The sequence below is a fragment of the Apaloderma vittatum genome, unplaced genomic scaffold (genome assembly GCF_000703405.1).
Source record: "Apaloderma vittatum isolate BGI_N311 unplaced genomic scaffold, ASM70340v1 scaffold7468, whole genome shotgun sequence".
NCBI classification, from domain to species: Eukaryota; Metazoa; Chordata; class Aves; order Trogoniformes; family Trogonidae; genus Apaloderma; species Apaloderma vittatum.
Genome location: NW_009728990.1, coordinates 140,612 through 161,457, shown reverse-complemented (window position 1 = coordinate 161,457; position 20,846 = coordinate 140,612). Strand labels below are relative to the sequence as shown.

At 38.4% G+C, this 20,846-nt stretch overlaps 1 protein-coding gene across 1 annotated transcript in view; it reads left to right on the top strand.

The window, feature by feature from the left end:
- The window catches only part of CPPED1 (calcineurin-like phosphoesterase domain containing 1), a 36,222-nt gene extending 19,126 nt beyond the window's left edge, over window positions 1–17,096 (top strand). Inside the window, exons 3-4 of the mRNA XM_009874275.1 lie at window positions 2,906–3,328; window positions 16,864–17,096. Of these exons, the coding sequence (XP_009872577.1) occupies window positions 2,906–3,328; window positions 16,864–17,096 (656 nt within the window). The remainder of the gene's footprint in view (window positions 1–2,905; window positions 3,329–16,863) is intronic.
- Window positions 17,097–20,846: the final 3,750 nt, after the last annotated feature.

Here is a 20,846-nt window from a genome sequence, read left to right as displayed (position 1 = left end):
CAGACACATTGACTTTGCACGTTTTTGCTCCTGTTCACATCACTCAGCTTTCAAAAACAATAGACTGGGAAGCTGCGGAAAATTGTAGGCAACTACACTAGCAAGAGTTCTCACCTTCATGTTTTTCATAGAAGCCAAACTGCCTTTTATGGGCTATTAATTTGTGAAGTCATTTATCTCAGGGCAAAACTGTATTTACAGAACCTAACATAAAGACAATACTGTAGCCAGGGATTTAAAAATGTCGCTGCACATGATGCCAAGATAAACAGAAATTAATTTCAGTTACATCTACGCTGACACCTCCCAAATTGTTTTTTTACATTGCCTCTTGGCATTATATTTATTTCCTATTCACCTACAACAAACCTCTATCTAAGCTAAAGAAATACGTGTCATCAAATAAAAATGTTCTTCATAATAACGGCAATAATTAAATATTACAGCTAGCTCTGTGCCCAATGGAGATTAAAGGGGATATTTTTTACGTTATGGCAGTGACTGTTGTAGTCTTTAGTGGCTTCCTTATTTTCTTTATCACTTTTTAACCTGTTTTTTTTTAATCTATTACTTACCTCAGTTACAAATTTAGAGGGAGGTGCCTTCAGGGGGCCGCTGCATAGTGGCGTGGCTTACCGTAGCACAAATCGTGCTGCCGTAGTACAACTTGTGGTTGGCGTGTACAGCCCAGCCCTTTCTCTCCAGCGCTACACCCAGCCAGCACAGAGACTTTTCCCACCTTTATCTCCATGGGTTTTTCTTCTCTTCAGGTTCTTTTTACCTTCTACCTAGAAAAGGTCAAGGCGAGATACAATTGTCTTAAAATAATTTTTGCTTAGTATGATTTCCTAGACGATCTGGGCAGAGACCTTGCCTTCCATTTTGAGCAATCTGTTTTCTGCAATAAAACACTGAATATGTCTCTCTGTTGCTATAGAAATAATATTGCATTAAGCGAGGGAACCAGTGCCCTGCTGTCAACAAATCTAATCTAAGTGTTAGTCTCTAGAGCTTGAATTTCACCACTGGGAAGAAGTATACATAATTCTACAAATTATTTCCATAACTTAGGCATAAATGTCTTTGTACTCTGAAACTGTTAGCTAAATTTCCCAAAGTACTATCACAGAGATTAACATGGTGTGATGTGTTTACATATATCTTAACAGAGCCTTCCCCTTTGCCTTTTCCCCACCTCCCTCCCCTGTACATTTTCATATTTATAGCTTGAAATTTCCAGCCTTTTGCATAGGAGGATGGGGAGTGGCAGGAAAAGCAGCTTCCTCAGACAGGTTCCTTACCTCATGGGCAACACAATGTGCCAGGTTTATTTAAATTCTTGGGCTTATTTTCAAAAATCCAGTTTTTCCAAGTGACATGAGATGTCATTAGCCTTGTTTTTTCTAGGATTAGTAAGGAATTTTCCATAACTGGAAGGATGGTGTAAATTGACCATGGTCCTGGCACATCAATATACCCCACAAGCTGATTTACTGTCGACTACTTTCTAGACTACACTGGGTGTCACATGCCCACTACTTCTCAAGTTACTCAAAGATTTTGCTACAATAACTTTCTACCCTGTACAGCATCTAAACACAGTTGTTCAGTTTGAATTCACGCACCACATATCAAATCTCACATCCATCTCTCCATGTAGACATAATTTAGACATAATGCGAATATAGTTTGTCACCAGTATTCTTCTAAAGCTGTAGAATTAATTCTAGTAACAGCAATAATGTGGTACGTAAGCCAGTATCTATAGGATATGGAAAAAGAATTGAGATCTTCACTAATAATAGTTACTAAGCGTCAGCGTTTGTCAACATATTGATCCTAAGTATTTTGAAGAAATACACAAAAAATAATTTCTCTCATAGTTACGTTAAAGGAGCACCTCTAATACGTTTCTATCAAAAATACGTATGTGTAGTTACAAAAATAGAGCACAATTTAAATATCCATAATATTGATTTATACATCTGATTTCATAGTTCTTGTAAAAATCCTATTATGACCTCGTGGTTAAAAAATGCAGTTGTTTGTGAAATGGGCCTGTGTCAGATACGTGTTCTGTATTGCGGGACAAAATAAAGTTTATAAATATTCAATTTAATTCATGAACAGTAAACATATCAATGGCCTCTGATTAAAGATTACTCTTTAGAAAACTTTAAAAAGCCTTCTGTCATCTTTAGAATAAAATAATTGCTATTTTAAAAAATACTTCCTAATTTTCTTTCTTTCATTGATTGTAAATTAATCCAGCACTTAGATAAACCTTCCTAGACAAGGAAACATTTCTGACAACCAGAAGAGTTAACTGTCTGGACATGCATATTAATATAAAAACAGAGATGTGGGAAAAACTAGCAGAGTTACCTTTCTTCAAAATTAATGCCATGCTTATTATTAAAACAGACTCATCATATAAACAAGTCGCCACAAGACACTAATTATAGTTTTGCTGTTAAAGTAGTTCTTGTAATGAAAAAAACCAACCTTAATTCCCTTGCATAACCCTGAAATATAAACCAGAAGCGGACCCGGTTTTGTGTAAAGCTGTTACAGCATCGGGGGTTGCTGCATTTTTCACCACGTCGTCAGCCTATAGGTGAAAAGAATCATCCTGCTAAAGTTTTTGGTGCAAATACTGACCATTCCATCGCTCACTGCGATGCTGCCTGGTGGCTCCTATGCAGAACCTTGCTTCAGGCAAGTCACTGAAAAAGGCTGCGTGCTCGATAAAGGAGGGAGAGGGTTGAGTGGACACACAGTGTTCAAGTGTCTGCATGTTATCATGATCGCATCTGTTTTACTGTGCGTAGTTCTGTAAACACAATCGAACAGTGAGGGTAGGAAAAGACAGCATAAACACTAGAATGTTTGCTTTTTTCTATAGGTACTCGATGGAGAAAGGACCAAGAGCAAGATTTAAAGAATGTTCTGAAGAACACTGACCAGGATATACCACTGGTATTCGTCAGTGGAAATCACGATATTGGCAATACTCCAACAAGAGAAACAATAGATAACTATTGCAAGAGCTGGGGAGATGACTACTTCAGCTTTTGGGTTGGAGGCGTTTTCTTTCTTGTGCTGAATTCTCAGTTATACTTTGATTCTTCTAAATGCCCTGAGTTAAAGCAAGCCCAGGATGTGTGGCTCAATGAGCAACTGGCTGTCGCTGAAAAACAGAAATGCAAGCATATCATAGTATTTCAGCACATCCCTCTGTTTCTGAGAACACCTGATGAAGACCACGATTATTTCAACTTGGAAAAATCAGTTCGTCAAGAGATAATGGAAAAGTTTCATAAAGCAGGTATTTTCTTCAAACTTCCCCAGTTTTGAATTTTTGTTTCAAATTGTTAATGGCTATGCTGCCAGATAAAATACATTTAAACTTACATTACTGCTTATAAGCCTTATTTGTGCCCCTTAGGTCTAAATTATCAACATAATCTCACCACCTGTTAAAAGTACCAAACAAAATATAAAACTTTGAGTGAAAAGCAAAAACCTAGAAGTGAAAAACTCTTTAAAGTAAATAGCAAGGATTCCATTTTGCAAGTGCTGATGTAAGACAATCTGAGGGTTTTTTTCATAAGGAATAGAAGATCAGGTATTGCCATGGGAGAAAAATACAGATTTTATGTTTTGCATAAAACGTGGAAACAGAATTCAGAATTACCTTGGAGGTTGTTCTCTCCCACACTGAGCCAATTTTAAACCAAGAGTGTAATGCACTCCAGATTTATTGTGTTAGAAAGAGTCTTGCTGCTAAGATCAGTCCTTTGCAGATCCGTTACTAATAGGGGCCGCTTCTGGGATGCCGAGCAGGTGGGACATGTGCTGAATAAATCAATTGTACCAAACCCCTCAGCTTTGCTGGACACTGGAATGCTCTGGGGACAGACACAGCTCCTTCTCCACAGTTTGTGTTGTTTTCTGTACATTGCCTTTCATGTTACTGGAGTGTGCCAGTCCCTCAGAATCTCCTGCTGTCACTGCATCGGAGTGTCATTTTCCTGGATCTGTAAGAACGCATTGTTTGGATTACTGAACAATGCACATTGTTTCTGATATTTTTTGTAATTTACAAATAATAGCTAAGCCTGGACTCGTCCAAAACCAGCCTAATTTCCAAGCTCTGAATCTCCTGCTGTTTCCACTCAGTGGGGCCAAAAGTCACAGCTGTCCAAGGGCTCTCCAGGAGGCTGACATACTGGCAGATTCAAGATTTACAGGTGGTTTTGGTTTTTATTTCCCTTGAGGGGACGTGCTGAGATACCTCATGATATCTTTTTAAAATTTTTGTCCTAGAGTTAATACAGTGGGAGGTATTGCTATTGGGAAGTTGGGCAGCTAAAAGACTGCTTACGTACTGGTGACTAAAACCATGTCTCAGTTCATTGGAGAGCTTGTCAGCAGGAGCATGTTGCCCTACAGGTGTATCCCCGTAAATAAGCATTAATGTGAAAAACAAAGTAATTCTGTTCTAGACTTTTCTCTGATCCAGATAGTTTATTACCATTTGGCCACACTCGGTGCTGGGAATTTAATTAATAGATCAAAGCAGTTATGCAAAACATTGTCACTGTAACATTTGTCATTGTTACCGTGTTTCTTAGAGGGGTATTTCAGACTGATTCTCCTAATGTGTGTGCAGAGGCTTAACCAAAAGTTGGGTAGGCTTCAAATGAAGGGGGGAAGGGAGAGAGAATGGGAAAGCCAATACGAGAAAACTCTACAGGAGAAATTCCCAAGCTCCCTTCGTTCCAACATCTCGTTTTGTACCTTCCCTTCATTGTACCTTCCCCCCATTGCCTGTTGTCTCCCTCATTCTTATCCCTAGAACTCCTCCCAAAATGATGTGTTGTTTGGTGCCTTCATGAATATGCTAAACCGTTGATCTTTTGCTTGCTCTTTTATACAGTAAGTAAATGAGTCAACAGGTAATACAATCCAATAATCAAACATTTGGGTAATGAAATGAATACAGTGAACAAGCAGCTTGGTTTCACTCATGCTGCTGAGAAAAATTAGCTGAATCAAAAGTTGGCTCAGAGTTTCCTTAGTAACGAGTGCATTCTGTTTCCATTTTATTATTCAATTGGCAAATGGTCTTTGTAAGACCACAAGATGTTATCAGTGGATTGCAAACAGGCAGTTATCATGATAGGATAAATGCACAGATATGCAAAGACACCACTTAGTTTCTGACTCTTTGCTTTGCTAAAGAGTAATTGATTTCAGCATATCATTAGACGTGAAATTGGTTTTCCCTCAGTTCACTTAATACATTCTTGGAGGATTAAAACACAGAATATTGCTAACTAAATCCCAATCTACTTTGCATTTGATTGTGGTTTGTTGTCTTGGGGTTTTTTTGTTGTTTTGTTTGGGTTTTTTTAAAATTATGACTTGCAGTTTAAGAAGGCTAAGCCCTTATAGCACTTAATTTAGAAATTTGGTGTAACTACTTATTCTGGAAAAAGAAAGGAAGTCTGCCTTTTTAATGAGTCCACCAGGCTGCTGCTCTTCTTCCCCCAACCTTTCAGCAGTCCTTTCTTCCTTCCTTCTGCACTTTCATTCTCTGATTCTGTGTTTCCAAACACTTCAAGGGTTTGTTGTATAATTATGAAAAATTTCAGTATAACGTGCCTGTTTGAGGGGTGTTATGTTTGACAGTGCAGCGTTGCTAGATGGGCATCGTATTTCAGTTCTTGATAACCCTGGAGCTATCCCAGTTTCCATGTTTATAATTTTTCTAGAAGTATCAAACATGCAGCCATACCATAGCTCACCTGATTAGAGAGGTACAGGAACGGAATGACAATCTAGTAATTCTGGTCTTTCCATGAACAAATAAATTCATATAGGTATGTGTAGGAAATAATTAGATACTTAAAGTGTGGTGATATTGCACAAGTGCTTGCAAGTGATGTATGCAACCATAAAATTATTTTAAATTCAGAGCCCAGATCTTCTGTAGTTATTCTCTTCTAATTAGTTACATACTACATAATGGTTTTGGTTTAAGTATCCGCTTACTACAAACAGAGATAAAAAAATAGCTATAGAGGCTACATCTGGTATGAAATCCTGAATTACATTTCTCACATTAGAAGTGTCCCTAACAGTTGGGCTAATTAAAGATAAAATCATGTCCTTATGGTAAATATTTATAAATTGAAAATCTGGCACTTGTAAATATGTATTATTACTGTGCAAAATTAAACTGTATTTGTAAGCTGCATGTCTAAGAAATCCTCACAACTCCTCTGATGAAGAAAGTAGAATAACAGAGAACTTCTAAAGGGCTACGCAAGATAATATGATAATGTTATTTAAGGTTGGCTGAAGAGAGGTTATGAAATAGAGATTTGTTGATCCCTGACACCAGTGGGACTGTTTCCTTCTACTGGAGCTTTTTGGTGGGAAATGATGGGTGTGTTTTTGGAGAACAGGTTCTGAGAACTGCCCAAGCCCGGAACGGTTCTGTTAACAGTGCTGTGACTGATGCTCTCCCATCTCTGTTTGCTGCTCTGACACCTGCTTGGCAGATGGGGTGACAGGAGCACTCTCAAAATGCAGTGAGCTAAAATGAATTCTATTCCACATGAGAGATTTTATTTACAAAGACTACTAAATGTTATCATTTGCTTTGTAGCACTGGAGTCTTGAAAAAATTATGTACACCACCTGCCCAGGGAAGAAAAAAGGTACAGCAAAAAATGCCTGTGGTTAATGTGTGCTCTTGTAGGGAAGCTGAAAGAACATCATGTTGGAGTGCAAAATTGTTCTGAGAACAGGTATTGCTGTTGAACCGATCATGTTACTCGGCACTTCAGAAAGCAGCTGTACACTGCAAGGGAAAGGAAAAAGAGCCTGTTTCTGCCTGATATTCCAGGGAAAGTGCTCAAGATTGGTTTATCCATGTGACTTAAATGGTTGTATTTGCCAGAAACAATGCTTTTTAAAAGATGTGTATCTACACGTACAGGTATGTGGGTACGCGCGCACACACACACAGACGTCTCTTACGTCTCTGTGTGCCTGAGTACTACTTATTTTTTTCTGCCTATGAAAACTTGAGAGGGTTCTAGAGTTCACAACGCTCAGGTTTTCTACTCAGTACAATTTAATTTCTTTACAGAACTGTTTTCCCACCTGTTTGCTTTTGTTTTGGCTCTCTTCTCTCTGCTTTTGGCTCTCTGCTTCTCTCTAGCTCCTGCAGTTCTGGGGACAATTACAGATAAGATCACCTTTTGCAAGTATATCCTCTTTCTTCAGTCCTTGACTAAGCAACACGTTTGGCCAGTGAAGCAATGATTTTTGGATAAGCATAATTGTATTTTAAACCTAATTTTATCATTAAACTTGAACAGGTAGCATAAAAGCAGGGTAATTAGAACAGAATTACAAAACCTATAGCCCTGTCTTTTGCTTCTCCTACTAGACAAACCCTGCAAAGAGCACAAGACACTGGTATTTCTTCTAACAATTCTTCATTTGGGGACTTACTGTATGATATTAATGTTATCTACATAGTGCAGTGTAGAGATTCTTTTATAGATTTGTTCAGATGATTTCTGAAAACTCTCCAGTTTTACAGTGGTCTGCGGGAGGGAGTGTCTCTTTTCACTGCTACTTGAAGAAATGCCTCCTTTTGTTTGCTTTGAACTTCACCTGTAGTCTGGATCGAGAGCCATAAGTCTGTAAATGAAGCACAGTGAACATTGATTCATGACTGCAGTTACTGTAAAAAATAGTTCATTAATCAGCACTTAAAGGGTGATAATCTGGACCATGTGATAAATTTCACTACTCAGCCAGAACCACTTTTTTGTCTGAATTCTCTACAGAGTGCATGGGAGGAGAAGCAAGGTCTGTACTGTACCCATTACATATTTATTATGTCATTCATATTGCACTAATTTAGCCTTCTTCTCTTACAGTCTCATTTGCTTTTGCTGAGAAAAGCATTTATTTAATTGAAGGCTCAGTCTAAATAAAGCATGCTACTGATTGCCTTTGCTGATTATTCCAGGCATTCTCTTCCTAATTTGGAAAATCTGCTTGCTTTTTCTGTGGCTTATTTTTACATTGTCCATGGTGCTGGGTTGAGCAGTTTGATTTCCAACTGAGGCTAGGCCAGTCACAATTTGGGCACAGCAAACCTGCCTCAAAATGATTTTTGTATGTTAGGAGCTAGAGTTGGAAAACAGCTTCTTCTGAATTCAGGGTTTTTTGGAAGCAAGCTGTGGAAGTGAGTGTAATTATAGAAATCGGAATAAGAAGCCCCTGAAATTTAAACTATTTCAAGTCTGAATTCCAGCCCAGTATCATCTGATTGTGTGAGAAAAATTGGGGTTTAGGCTCATGTTTCTTTATGAAATTATTTTTAATATCTCGAGATAAATGTGGTTGCATTATAGTCCCTTCTGTTTTAACCCATTTCTGTAATCATTGCAACTAGGTTTCCTCTGCAATTGGGACTCAGTCTGTATTTCTTTGATTAAAGTAACAAGCACCACATTTTTCAAGAAGTTAGAAACATTTAAAAAGTTGTCCTGCTGCATTGTTATGGAATATATCTGTTAAATAAAGCAGAAAGATGACTTGACTAGCATTTCATGTTTAAAGTAGAGACAATTTATCATGATGTAACTGTTTCCTTAGGGAAAGGCTGGTGAGGACCCTGATGAAAACAGATGTGGTGCTCTCTTCATCCCCGTAGAGAAGGTGGGCCATAATCCCCTTCCCTTCCTGCCCTAAATGGAGTTGAAATCATGCCCAGTCTTCCACGGCCTTGCATTTTTCTACACTACAGAAGTACCAACTAAGGGAGAAGAGTCTGGGAATTATGGGGCTGGAACTGCACGATAAGCTAAGGCAGGGATGCGATCACTCTCTTGGGAAGTAGCCATGAGACACAGCCTTTGTTCTCTTACAGTGCGATTACATCAAAATCATGCTGACCTTTCTCCTTGGTGCCACAGAATTGTTGTTTAGAAAGGTTTCTCAGTGATAAACTACAGTTTATGGGAAGAAGATGCTGCGCTTTTAAAATTCTGTAAAATAACCATAGCTTCTCCTGCTAACAAACTGCCTTCTGCGTGATATTCAGTATGTAGTTTCTTTTCACGTAATGAACTGTTATCTCACCTGGAGTAGCTAAAGTTCTGTCAACGTTTTTTCAGTATTACTAGGCCAGAAAGAGGTGGTGAAAATTCCACTCAGTACTCAAGTTCTTTCAGAACATTGTTGTGCTTTTATTGTTTGGGAACCCAGAACTGCTGTAAGATGGTCGTCGTTACAAAGAATAATCTCTCTTAAGTGAGAGCTAGTGCAGTCTGCGAGGGTGTGAGGGTTTTATACCTGCAATTGCTCCTGAGCCTTGTCGGACTGATCATCCCTTTCTGTACCAATCTTTTCATGAAGCATCCAAAACAAATCTCTGATAGAGAGATCTCCTTCCCTATGAGGCCAATGAGTCAGTTTAGCAGTACCCACTACAGCATCTCTCTAAGATAAGCCCTTGCGACAGTGTGCTGGTTGGGTTCACAAAGCTTGAAGAGAGAACAAAGAGAAAATGGGAAATGCCAGTAAAAGTTGTCCATCTCACCAGAGCTGTTAAACTCAAAGATGCAAATCAACACGAGTTTGCAGAAGCTCTTGTGATGACAACTCATTTGGTGAGCCGGCTTTAGCAAGCAGGTGCTGGAAATGAGGAAGGGGCAGGGAAATGTCTTCAGAGGTGGTTTTGACTTTCTGCTGAGAATTGTCTGCAATACAAACGATGAGCAAAGTATTCATATCGTGGTTTTGACTTGGAGAAAGGTATCCGAATTAAAATATAAATTTTGTTGTGCTTTAAAGGTTCTGCTTATGAATAAACATACAGATTGCATCAAAGGTCACATGCTGAATTACGTGAACTATTAATTATCCTTCTCAGCACTGACCTCTTGCCTTGCCAAAACCACTGTGTGGCCTTACAGTGACCTACTGCAGTGTGTGAATTAGCATAAAAACAAAGTATTTATTAGCTCGTTTCATGGTCAAGTTAATGAAGAGTTACACAAGTAAATACTGCATCTCTTGTGGTGATTCTTGAACAACCCGTGTTTTGGTCAGTCATTATATATGTCATGATTTATACTAAATAGGCTGATTTGAGAACCTCGAGTTTATACTAAAACAGACATTTCATTTCTTAGTAGAAATGCATTATTTTACAGAGAAGAAGAGTTATGATCAGATCTTTGGATCAGATCTTTTTGTCTTTCAGATTCAGCTTTGTCAGCTCAGAACTAAAGAGGACTTTCTGACCTTGGTCATAGAATGATGATAAATTGCATGGCAGGAGGACTTCACTAAAATCAGAATTCCTGTATTTAAACCTTTTTTACAATGACGCTGCTTATTTTAATTTTTTTTTTGCAGGTTGATTGGTTCTGAAAACTCATGTTTGGTGTACAGGCCTGAAGCTCACTGGTTTTAGGTGTTTTCATGATCCAAGTACAGTTTTAGAAAAGCCAGTGCAAGACCCTGGTACCCAACACCAGATCTTGCCTGTCCTGAGTCTCTGGTTTCCAGTCCTGCCCTGATCAAAAATTAGTTTGGCACTTCAGGCCTTCTTTTCTGTAGCAAATACTCCATAAATGTTGTGTTGTTATGCGGTCTGACACCAGACAATGCTGATCAGTGAGCGTGTGCATGCTTTGTTTTGCATTTTTTTCTATAGTAACTATCTGCTCAGTTTTCTTTTTATTTTATTCTGATTTTAATCCCTTTTTTTTCCTTCTAATGAATAATCTATTAGGTATGAATAGTGTCTTGCAGTAATGGATCTTGCTTTTTTTTGGTTAATGGATACTGTGAAATTTCCAGTCACATTTAAATTCAAATCACTATGTCCTTCATAAAAAAAATAAATAATGAATGCTTGTGAAGGTGCCATCCTCTGGACATATATTGGACAGTAGTTTTTTTTAGTATTTTATACAGCTTTTCCCAATTGCTATTTCAGACACTAGGGATTAAAAACAAATCACTGCTCTACCCTTTTTTTTTTCTTTTTTTTTTTAATGTGAAGGGAGCGTACTTTTGTAGATATAGCTGGATGCGTTTAACTGACCTGAGGATACCTTAAAGCAGGCTATAAAAATGAGACTTGTTCATTCCTCACAGAGTTTAGCGGGGGGGAAAAAGGAGGGCGAGGGATGAGGAGGGACTGATAGCAACTTGACAGTATTACTTCAGAAAAACATCTGAAATGAATAAATTAAATTTGAGTGCATACATCTCTTAGATTCTTTTTATGTTTAAGATCAAAAGCAAAAGCAAAGTAAATTGCCTGCTTGTCATCTTAGTATTATTGCCCTGACTGGTTCAGATTTCCTTCCTGTGCTAACGAACAAAAGTGAGTGGAATAAGTTGACTGAACAAAAAAGCGCTATTGAAGAAAAAAACATCATCAGTTAGATCTCTGTCAATACACAGCAGTGACCTCGTTGTTTCTTTGTTCAAGAGGTTGCCCAGGGAAGCTCTGGAAGGCCCCTCCCTGAAGCGCTCAAGGCCAGGTTGCAGGGGGGTTGCAGCAGCCTGGTCTAACCTCCTGTAACACAACAGTCACAAGAAGTAATACTAGCGCTGCAAACCCAACCTGAGAACTAAAGTCTGTGCACAATTTTCACTGGGAGGTATCTGAAGCAGATAGTAAATTCAGGCAGAGGCTGATGCTGAGCACTGAGGTCCACATGGGCTTTTCAGCACCGAACCCCTGTCTAGTGCAGTTAGGATGTGAATGACATACATATGCCAAAAGGAGGAATTTGGATGAACAGTGCCTATCAACACCGCCTTTGTGAGCCAGGATCTGCCTCTCATAGCCAACAGGAGCTAAAAGAGGTTTGAAATCACTTTCTCTCTGGTCTCAGCTATCATATTTGCACTGCTTAGAAATCACTCTTACTTCAGTTCCATACCAAAATACGTTCTCGAGTGTAGGTAGTTAGCACATATCAAACATAACTGTGGTGAAGTTGCAGTATTTGCTGAAGAAGATAAAAAAGCTACATGATTGGTGGGCCAATTTTTTTTACCTGCTGTCTGTCCACTGTCTAGGATGATTTTCTCAAAATCTTCCCTTGAATCAGGCAAGGGGAGATACTCGTTTATCGTATAACTAAAGTTGCTTTATTGCTTTTCCATCCTCTGTCCCTCTAATTACACAGAAACTGTATGTCAGGGTTTGGTTTACATATATGATGATGCAAAGCCTTGGCTTCTGTTCCTATTTTAATTTCAAAGGTTAAATTCTCTGGATGGTGGGAAGATGCTACTTTACGAACATGGATGCTTCCCTTACTAATAGCTGCCTTCCAACACCTGAAGGGAACCTACAGGAAGGCTGGGGAGGGACTTTTTACAAGAGTGTCCAGCGATAGGACAAGGGGAAATGGGTTTAAGTTGAAGGAGACTAGATTTAGATTGGATCTTAGGAAGAAATTCTTCAGTACGAGGTGGCAAGACTTTGGAATAAATTGCCCAGAGATGTTGTGGCTGCCCCCTCCCTGGAGGTGTTCAAGGCCAGGTTGGACGGAGCCTTGAGGAGCCTGATCTAGCTGAGAGGCGTCCCTGCCCGTGACAGGGAGGTTGGATTAAATGATCTCTAAGGTCTCTTCCAGCCTAGGCCATTCTGTGATTCTATGATTTACACCGCACTATGGTTTTATGATTGTTGCTTCTTCATAGACTAAAGTAGTTTTACTTACCTGCAGAAAAAGTGGAAAATATTGAAAAGCCCTTGTTACTGTAGTAGCACTGTCACTTACTGCAGGCTGGAGAGGTTACTTTACAGATCTAACTGGTGCAGGAATCAAGGAGGCCAAACATTACGTTCCTAAATGTTCAGTCCTCAAGCCTTCCTTTAGCTGCCACTTAACTCTGCAGGAACAAAGCACAATATGGTCAGGTCTGGGCTAGATGTGTGTCTGAGAGTGGAATCTAGAATGTTCCTGGAGACCATTGGCTCCATGCTCCTCTCCTCTGCATCCTCTCCTGGCCCATCAGGGCTTGCTCTTCTAAGAACGATGCCACAGGGCAAAACGAGCCTCACTTTAATGAGTAGGATGTTATATGTAAAGGTCCCAAAATGGTCAGTTTTGCTCTCTGCCTGAGGAAGCAAGGCAAGGGGATGCCCGGCCACACCATAAAGAGCACGTTCTGTCGGTCACTGCAGAAGGGCTGCAGGATGGAGGAGGCAAGTTCAGCCTCACGGTTTGGATAGGTGTGTGCATAATGAGAAAGGGAGAAAGAAACATTTAGTTCCACTGCTTGAATCGCTTAAATATGTTGTGTTAGACACTCGCTGTAGTAAGCTGCAGCATGGTAGGAGTTGAGAAATGTCTGTTCACTCTCAAACTGACTGTAGCATCAGCTGTGAAACAATTTTATATTATGGTTTTTAAGAACACAAATAATATCTAGAAACTACAGAATCTCTGCAAAGGGCTTTTATATTCCATCATTGTCTTTTGATGTGTTCTGATGGATTTTCTCCCAAGATTTCAAAAAAGCAAAACCAAAAAACTGCAAAGTTCCTGCGAGTCAGAGCAAGTTCTCAAAGTTATTACACTGGCTTACAAGTATAACTCACACCAGGTAGATGATCAGATCACACTAAACAAAGAGAATTAGTACTGATAAACTAAAACAGCAGAAGTTTTAGATAAGCAGATGATAAGCATATAAGTTCTAGCTGAGGATGACCATATACCACTATCCATGTAAAGGTAACTTCATTCTCTGTTTTGCACCTTGAGTCATTTGCTATCTGAGACAAGGGTTTGGATTTTGAAATATGAAAGCCCATATAGCTTTTACCAGGCACACAGCAGAATAATTTATATTTTGCTTTCCAAGCTGCTTAATATTTAACTGTACTTTGAGCCTAGTTTATATATTTTATATCAGTCTTCAAATCACTCAGTGCCACAAAATCAAAGGACTGATGCAGCCAACTGTCTTACAGAGAGGTTCACCTACTTCTTTTTTTCATTTATTCACTGTAAAAGAGGTCTAAATCTACTGCAAGAGAAGGGGTTGGTTTGGTTTTTTTTTTTGACTACAGAAAAAAGGATTGCCTTAGGAAGTTACAGTGTGTTCCTAATCACAGCTCTCTGCCTTTAAATTGCCTCTGCTCTTTTTTTCCAGAATTTCTGCTCTCTGAAGACTCAGATTTTTTTTTTAAAATGTCATTTAAGGTTATCCTGTCTCACAAATTACCCAGTCTCTGGCCTACGACTTGAACAGGACTAAGCATGTGTTAGCTTTAGTGTTCAGCGTGGAATGGCAGATTCCTGGAATATATGAAAAGTAACAAATGAAGATTGGTGGTGTTATCCTGGTGTCCATCCCTGTGGGATGCTTGCTCGTTATTCTGTAATGAAATAAGCTATGGTTGGAAAGGTAATTATCGGTGCTGCTTTTAGCCTGGAGCCATGAGCAAGCCATGAGGGAGCACCTCACACAGCCCTCGAGAGCTGGCACTTGTCCCCACGTGTGCTGGGCTTCTTTCTGCTCTGCTGTCCTCCTCAGGAACCGGCACATTTTTAGGCCTTTGCGTGTAAATTTCTTTTTCAATAAAAACACAAATTCTGTTCAGCAAGGTACAGCACCTATAGCATAGTGCCAGTGAAATATTTTTCTATTCTGGCACAGCAGTTTTTTGGCCAACGTAGCAAACGTTAGAAAAGATTCAGTTTCGTAAAGTAACCAGTTATTTTCATAATCTCCTGACTATCCAGTCATAGTTGTCAGGCACTACTTGGTGTGTTTTTTGAGTCACTCACTATTAGTGTGTTTTCAGATGCTTCACACAGAACCATCAAAGTGTCATTACAATTAAGGCGCACGCAACCTATTGTATTTCAGTAAAGAAAGTACACATAAATCCTTTAAGTGTGCTTGAAAATTGTTTGAATTGTCATTAATAGCACTGTACATCAGCGCCAGTTCTAAACACTTTCTGTAAAAAAATATTAAATTAATTTACATGTTTTGCACTTGATAATAAACAACAAAATTCCCAGTGTTTTCAGCCATCTGGTCCAGTAATTTTTCTGTTTCGCAACAGTATGAAATAGTACTAGATGCAGCTCCAGGAAGCTGCAGTAGTCTGAAATCCAGGGATCTTAGACTGAACATGCCAAAAATTAACCCCAAAGCCTGTTTGTAAAATTAGCTGTTTGTACTGACTCCATGCTTTGCATTCAAAATAAGCTATGCACCATCTTCAGTTAGCAAGAAAACTAGGAATGCTATGAATGCTGCTGACGGGGACGCTCAGCTCTGTCTGTCACCAGTGCACAGACTGGCAGAACTGGCAGTGAAATGCTGTCTGTGACAGCGAGTGCGCGCTTGGGAAGGAGCTTGGTTCTCAGCTCTGTTGTTAATGGGGTTGCAACCTGTGATAAAGTTAAGTACTTGGCATCCAAATGACATCTTCTTTACTGTTTTGACTCATGAGACTAAACAAGGTTTCATTATTTTGTAGTAATAAAAGCATTATGTGTTAAATTATCATATTCTCAGAGAAAGGGAAGAATGGTTGGATTTCTTTAAACATTCACTTGGCTAATCAGTTAGACAATGATTCAGCCAAGAATTTCAAAGTACATTATAAAGCCTTAACTATTAAGTGGTTTTTTTTTTCTTTTCCTCTTTACCTGCTGCTGCTTGTCCTTAAACTTTTCAACTCCTGACCAAGCTTGGATGATACTTGCATGCAACCTACTCAGAAGTTTTCAGTGTATGTCAGTTTTCAGTGTATGCAACAGATCAAATATATTCTTTTCTTTTCAAGTTTGTAACAGAGTGATTTTTTTTTCACCCCAATACAGTCCAAAATATAAATAGTCTTTTTAAAAAAGAAAGAAACAGAACAGCCTTAAGTCATTAAAAATACAGAGGAAATCAGAATAAACCTGCCTTCTTTGTACCCCATACTAGGCAAATGTTAATTCATGTCACTACCAAACCTGACTCCTCTTGCAGGTTGTCAACCTTTCCTTTTCTGGCTGCTCTCATCTTTCTTCCTTTCTTATTATAACTCACAACCTCTTCTGCTTATTAGTTTTCTTTGATGTCTCTGGCTCTATTCCATCTGTGCTAACCCCCCGATATCTTTGAGGAAAGATTACAAGTTATTTGAGGTTTTTAGTTGTTTGTCCTTGTGTTGTTTTTTTTATTTAAGGGCACTGACCTTGGGTAAACAGGTTTACGGTCTTCTCAGTGAATTTTCTGCATGTTAATTGACAAATACAGCTCCACACTCCTTGGCTTTCCACTCATATTTCAGCAGCATCATTCTTTAGGCAGTTATTGAAATACTGAAAATTTTTTTCTAGTTGCAATCAGCTTCCTCTAGAGTGTTCCTTCTTTCTAGCTGAAGGAGTAGCAAGATGACAAACACACCTAGCTGTAAGCATAAAGAAGTCAGAGCCCAGTAAGTCTAAACAGAGCAAGTAGAGTATAGTAAAGTTTTTACTGATTTTTTTTTTACTATTAGAAGTATGTACTGCTGTTAACCAATTATTTGTTTAAAATGAAAGTTCAGGTAAATGGTTTACTTACAATTTTATGCTTTATGAACCATTAAAGAATGAAAGTAAACACAACACCTGCAGCTGTACTTGCTGTAGACCTTTCTCTACAACCCCAGCGCTGCATAAGCCTCGGCATAGAACCTCCGCAGTATCTTTTACTGTCAACATATTTTATACATAAACTCCATCTGCCAGCTAACTAAATACATACTCTCTTTTTTTCTTGCTTTTTAAACAGGCATTAAAGCTGTATTTTCTGGGCATTACCATCGGAATGCTGGAGGGTCCTACAAAGGACTGGAAATGGTGGTTTCATCAGCGATAGGATGTCAGCTGGGAGAAGACGCACACGGGCTTCGAGTGGTTGTCATCACAGATGAAAAGATTGTTCATCGCTACTACAGTTTAAATGAACTGAGCAGCCAAGGCTTAGAGCAAGAGCTGCTAGATATGCTTGCTGAGCAAAATTAGGCTATGTCAAGTAATGTGATTTTTTTCCATATTAGACAAATAGAAGCAGTTTCAGAAAGTTTTCCCAAACCGAAGATACAGATTTCTGATTGCGCACCACGTCCCAGGACAGCCCTCAATTTGTTATCATCCTAAATAACAAAAAAGTTGTTGACGTTTCTCCTTTTGAAAATGAGACCTGTGAGGAATATAGTAGAATAGCAGAACTAATACAGTAATGTATCATTGAAATGAAGCATCCTGAGAATTTTTACTTTGCTCCTAGATAAGACTTTCTTGCTAAAGAGAAATTTTATCAAAGACTGCAAGTTGTAGCTTCTAGAGAACTCTTTAAGTCATGTCTATTTTAATTTTGTGCTGTTCAGTCATTTCTGTTACACTCTGGACAATATAAATGGGACTTTTTTTACTGTATAAAAACAAATCTCAGAAAGTGTAATCAGCAGGCTCCCACTGACTTTTAGCAACCTTTGGATCAGCTCTTGTTACCTAGAGGTTGTATTTTCTCCCATTTCCCACACGTCATTTCCTTCACTCTTAAAAGCCAGGAGGAGAGCAAACATACTCTGTTTTGCAGCTTAGGTTTCTGTTATATCCTTGTTTTATATAATGAAAAGTCTGTAAATGAAGCTAATAGAGATGCCATTGACAGAAACTACACATGGAGAAACTAGTTTCCTTTTGAAATGTAACTACCATTCAATTAGCATATATTCTTGCTCTAGCTTCAGAAGTTGCAATAATTGCATGGGGAGAATATTCTGTACAGAATGCTGTTACCAGAAGTCACTTCATTGATTCCTAGACAAGGGGAGAGCTTTGATTTCAAAATGGAATTCGAGTGCCTTACTGTAATCTTGTACGATATTGAATATTGAAAAACACTAAAAAGTCTATTTTCTTCACTGGACTAAGTCATTAAAAATAAAGAAATTTATCTGCTGCTATCCACCTTTTTTTTGATTTTTTTTTTCAAGTGTATCTGATTTATTTACTGCTAAATACAAAAAGACGTCCTCATGTAATTAACACTTAAGCTATTTTTATTTTTTAAGTATTTAGCTGAACACAGTATAATCTGTGCCACAGTTGTCTAGAAATAAAGATAGAGCAGCTTTAGCACCTGAAGAGGGAAGAACACAAACAATGCCGACTGAAAAAGTAATGCGTTCTTTCTGGCTTTATGTATACTTACATACAACATTGTTCCCTAGAGGATATTACAGGTATTTTAAATATGGTGAAAGAGATGAAATGCTGTTCTTCATTACATTTTAGTCACAACAGTTTAACTAGGAGAGTCCTCTGAGCTTGATTTGTGGGACTCTTGAAAAATCTGAAATTCACTCGCACGAGTGAAAGAGCTGCACCTGCAAGCGGACAGGACCAAATGTGGACTCCTGCCCCCCGACAACAGCCTAAGCAAGGTAATGTTCGATTCAGAAAGAAAGAGAATTACTTTGCTTTTGTTTTTTTCGCTCAGCTGAACATTTTCACAGCCTCATTTTCAAGGGAACATCTGGGACATAAGAGCTGAAATTGAAGGCTGGATTAATTTGAACAGGCAGGTACCCAAGTACAAGTGGCAGTTTCAGTGGAATTTAAGCAACTAGCTATTGAGTTTAAGAAATCTGTGTGCTTAATCCACTATTGGTAAAATTTGGTTTTCCATAGCTGGGAGCTATTTAGTAATCACAGCTAATTAACAATTTCAAGAATGAGATGATGCTAGTTCATGTTTTGCAGTGGGAAGAACAGTCTCTATGACTTAAATCTTCCCAAGTCAGTTCCTTTTGTAAGGCTGAAGCAGCTCAGAGGAGGGACCCGAGATAATCCAGGCATGGAATATTCTCCCTGCTCCAGTCCAACACTGTAAAGCCGAACAGAGGAAAAGTTTAAACAATTTTTAATATGCCTGTTTATTAAAGGACATAATTTTAACTACATATAAGCAGCTTGGGAGACTGAGGCATAACTTTGGGAGAAAGTCTTTCCACAAACATGAGAGTGTTTTGTTGTAGGTTTTTCCAGAGTTACAGTATACTGATATACAAAAGAAACATTAATATAAGTGTAATTTTGATTATTTTTAAATTTTTTTCACTTTTTTCAATTGTCATTGCACCATAACAAATTAAATGGCATTTCATCATTAAAATAGCACTTAAGTATGAAGCTGAAATTCTACTTTAAAAAAATAAGCTATCTTTATATCCCAAATTCTTCCTTTAATGATTTCCAAGAATATCTGGTGATATTCATGTGTAAAAATATTACAAGATTTGCCTTCATTTTGGAGTTTTATAAGACAGTAAAGCTGGGCTGCTGATTTTTATTTTTGTTAAATGCCTTTTTGTCCTGTGTAGGATTTGGGAGCAAACAGCAGTGCCGTGTAGCTGTACACGTTACGGAGGCTTGTGCCTAGATTTCCGTCCTGCCTGTTGTGGCAGACAGGTAATCACGAAGTCATGTACTGCCTGCTACTGTCTCATGAAAGAGGTGGTGAAGTAGAGGAAAACCCAGCTACATGCTTAAAGACTGGATGACAAATTTGATGAACTTCACAGGATGAAGAAAAATATTCTCACACATTTCATATTTGAAATGTGGAAAACATTTATTTTTGTTCTCACATGTTTTCAAAAGGAAGAAAATTCAAATGTCAGAGCAGAGCAAGTTGTGTTCGTGTCATTCTGTAGCCTGGGTGACACGCTGATGAACGTAACGTTAGCTGAAATAAGGGAGCGGCCTCTGTAGTGTTTCAGCTTTTTTGAGCCCATGCCTCACTTCAGTGAACTTAGAATTCCCTGCATCAGCCTGAAATAGGAAGAGGTACCCAGCATTTCATGGTTTGTCATTTTGCCCTTGCTTTAGTTTGAAAAGGCGAAGTTAGCACCCATATTAAAGCTTTTGGCATCCTAAAATGTAAGATAGCAGGAAAATAAGATCTGTGTCCCTTGTAGTGCACATTGTTTCAAAACCTTTCCTGTTTTGAATGACAACTCAGAACTTCCACACAATTTCTCAGTCATATGAAGTGGATGCAGTCAGGTGTAATGCAGGTGAAAACATGCCCTCACTTGTATAATGCAATCATGGGAGGGATGTTTAACCATAATGTGTTGCTGGACATGACTGTATGAAGTGAAGAGTTAAAAACTATTTTAACCAGCATAAATGACAAATTTTATTTGATCACTTTTCTTAGAATAGTTAAATAATTCAGAATTAATACTGATGCCTTAACTAATTTGAAATGGCCGAGGTCCTTGTGGTCACAAGTGCCTCCTCTTGTTTATGTAAAGAAAAATAATTCACATTATGTTAAATTATGAAACAATTCACCCTTGGAAACACTAATTACCATTTAAAAAAGAAAAAAAAAAATCTTTTGATGTTGAGGACAATATTTCTATATCTCCATGAGGGCTGATAATTGTAACTCTCTGACAGCTTATGACTGACTTTAAAGCAAGATGCCACTAAAAATTCAAACTGCTGATTAAATAGAGGTCAGATGAGTCCTCATGCATTTCATGGACTCAAGAGGGTGGGCAGAGAGGGGGGGAAAAAAAAAAAAAAATCAAGTGACCACAATTCATTTTGATTTCCTGCGGGCAGCTAAAAGGCTGAGATAACCCCTGACGACCCTTATCAAATGTGGAAAATTTATACTAGAACAACAGAGCAATTTGTGAAAGTAACCAAAAACTACATAATTAAGTACAATCCGAGGTGGAAACCTATGAA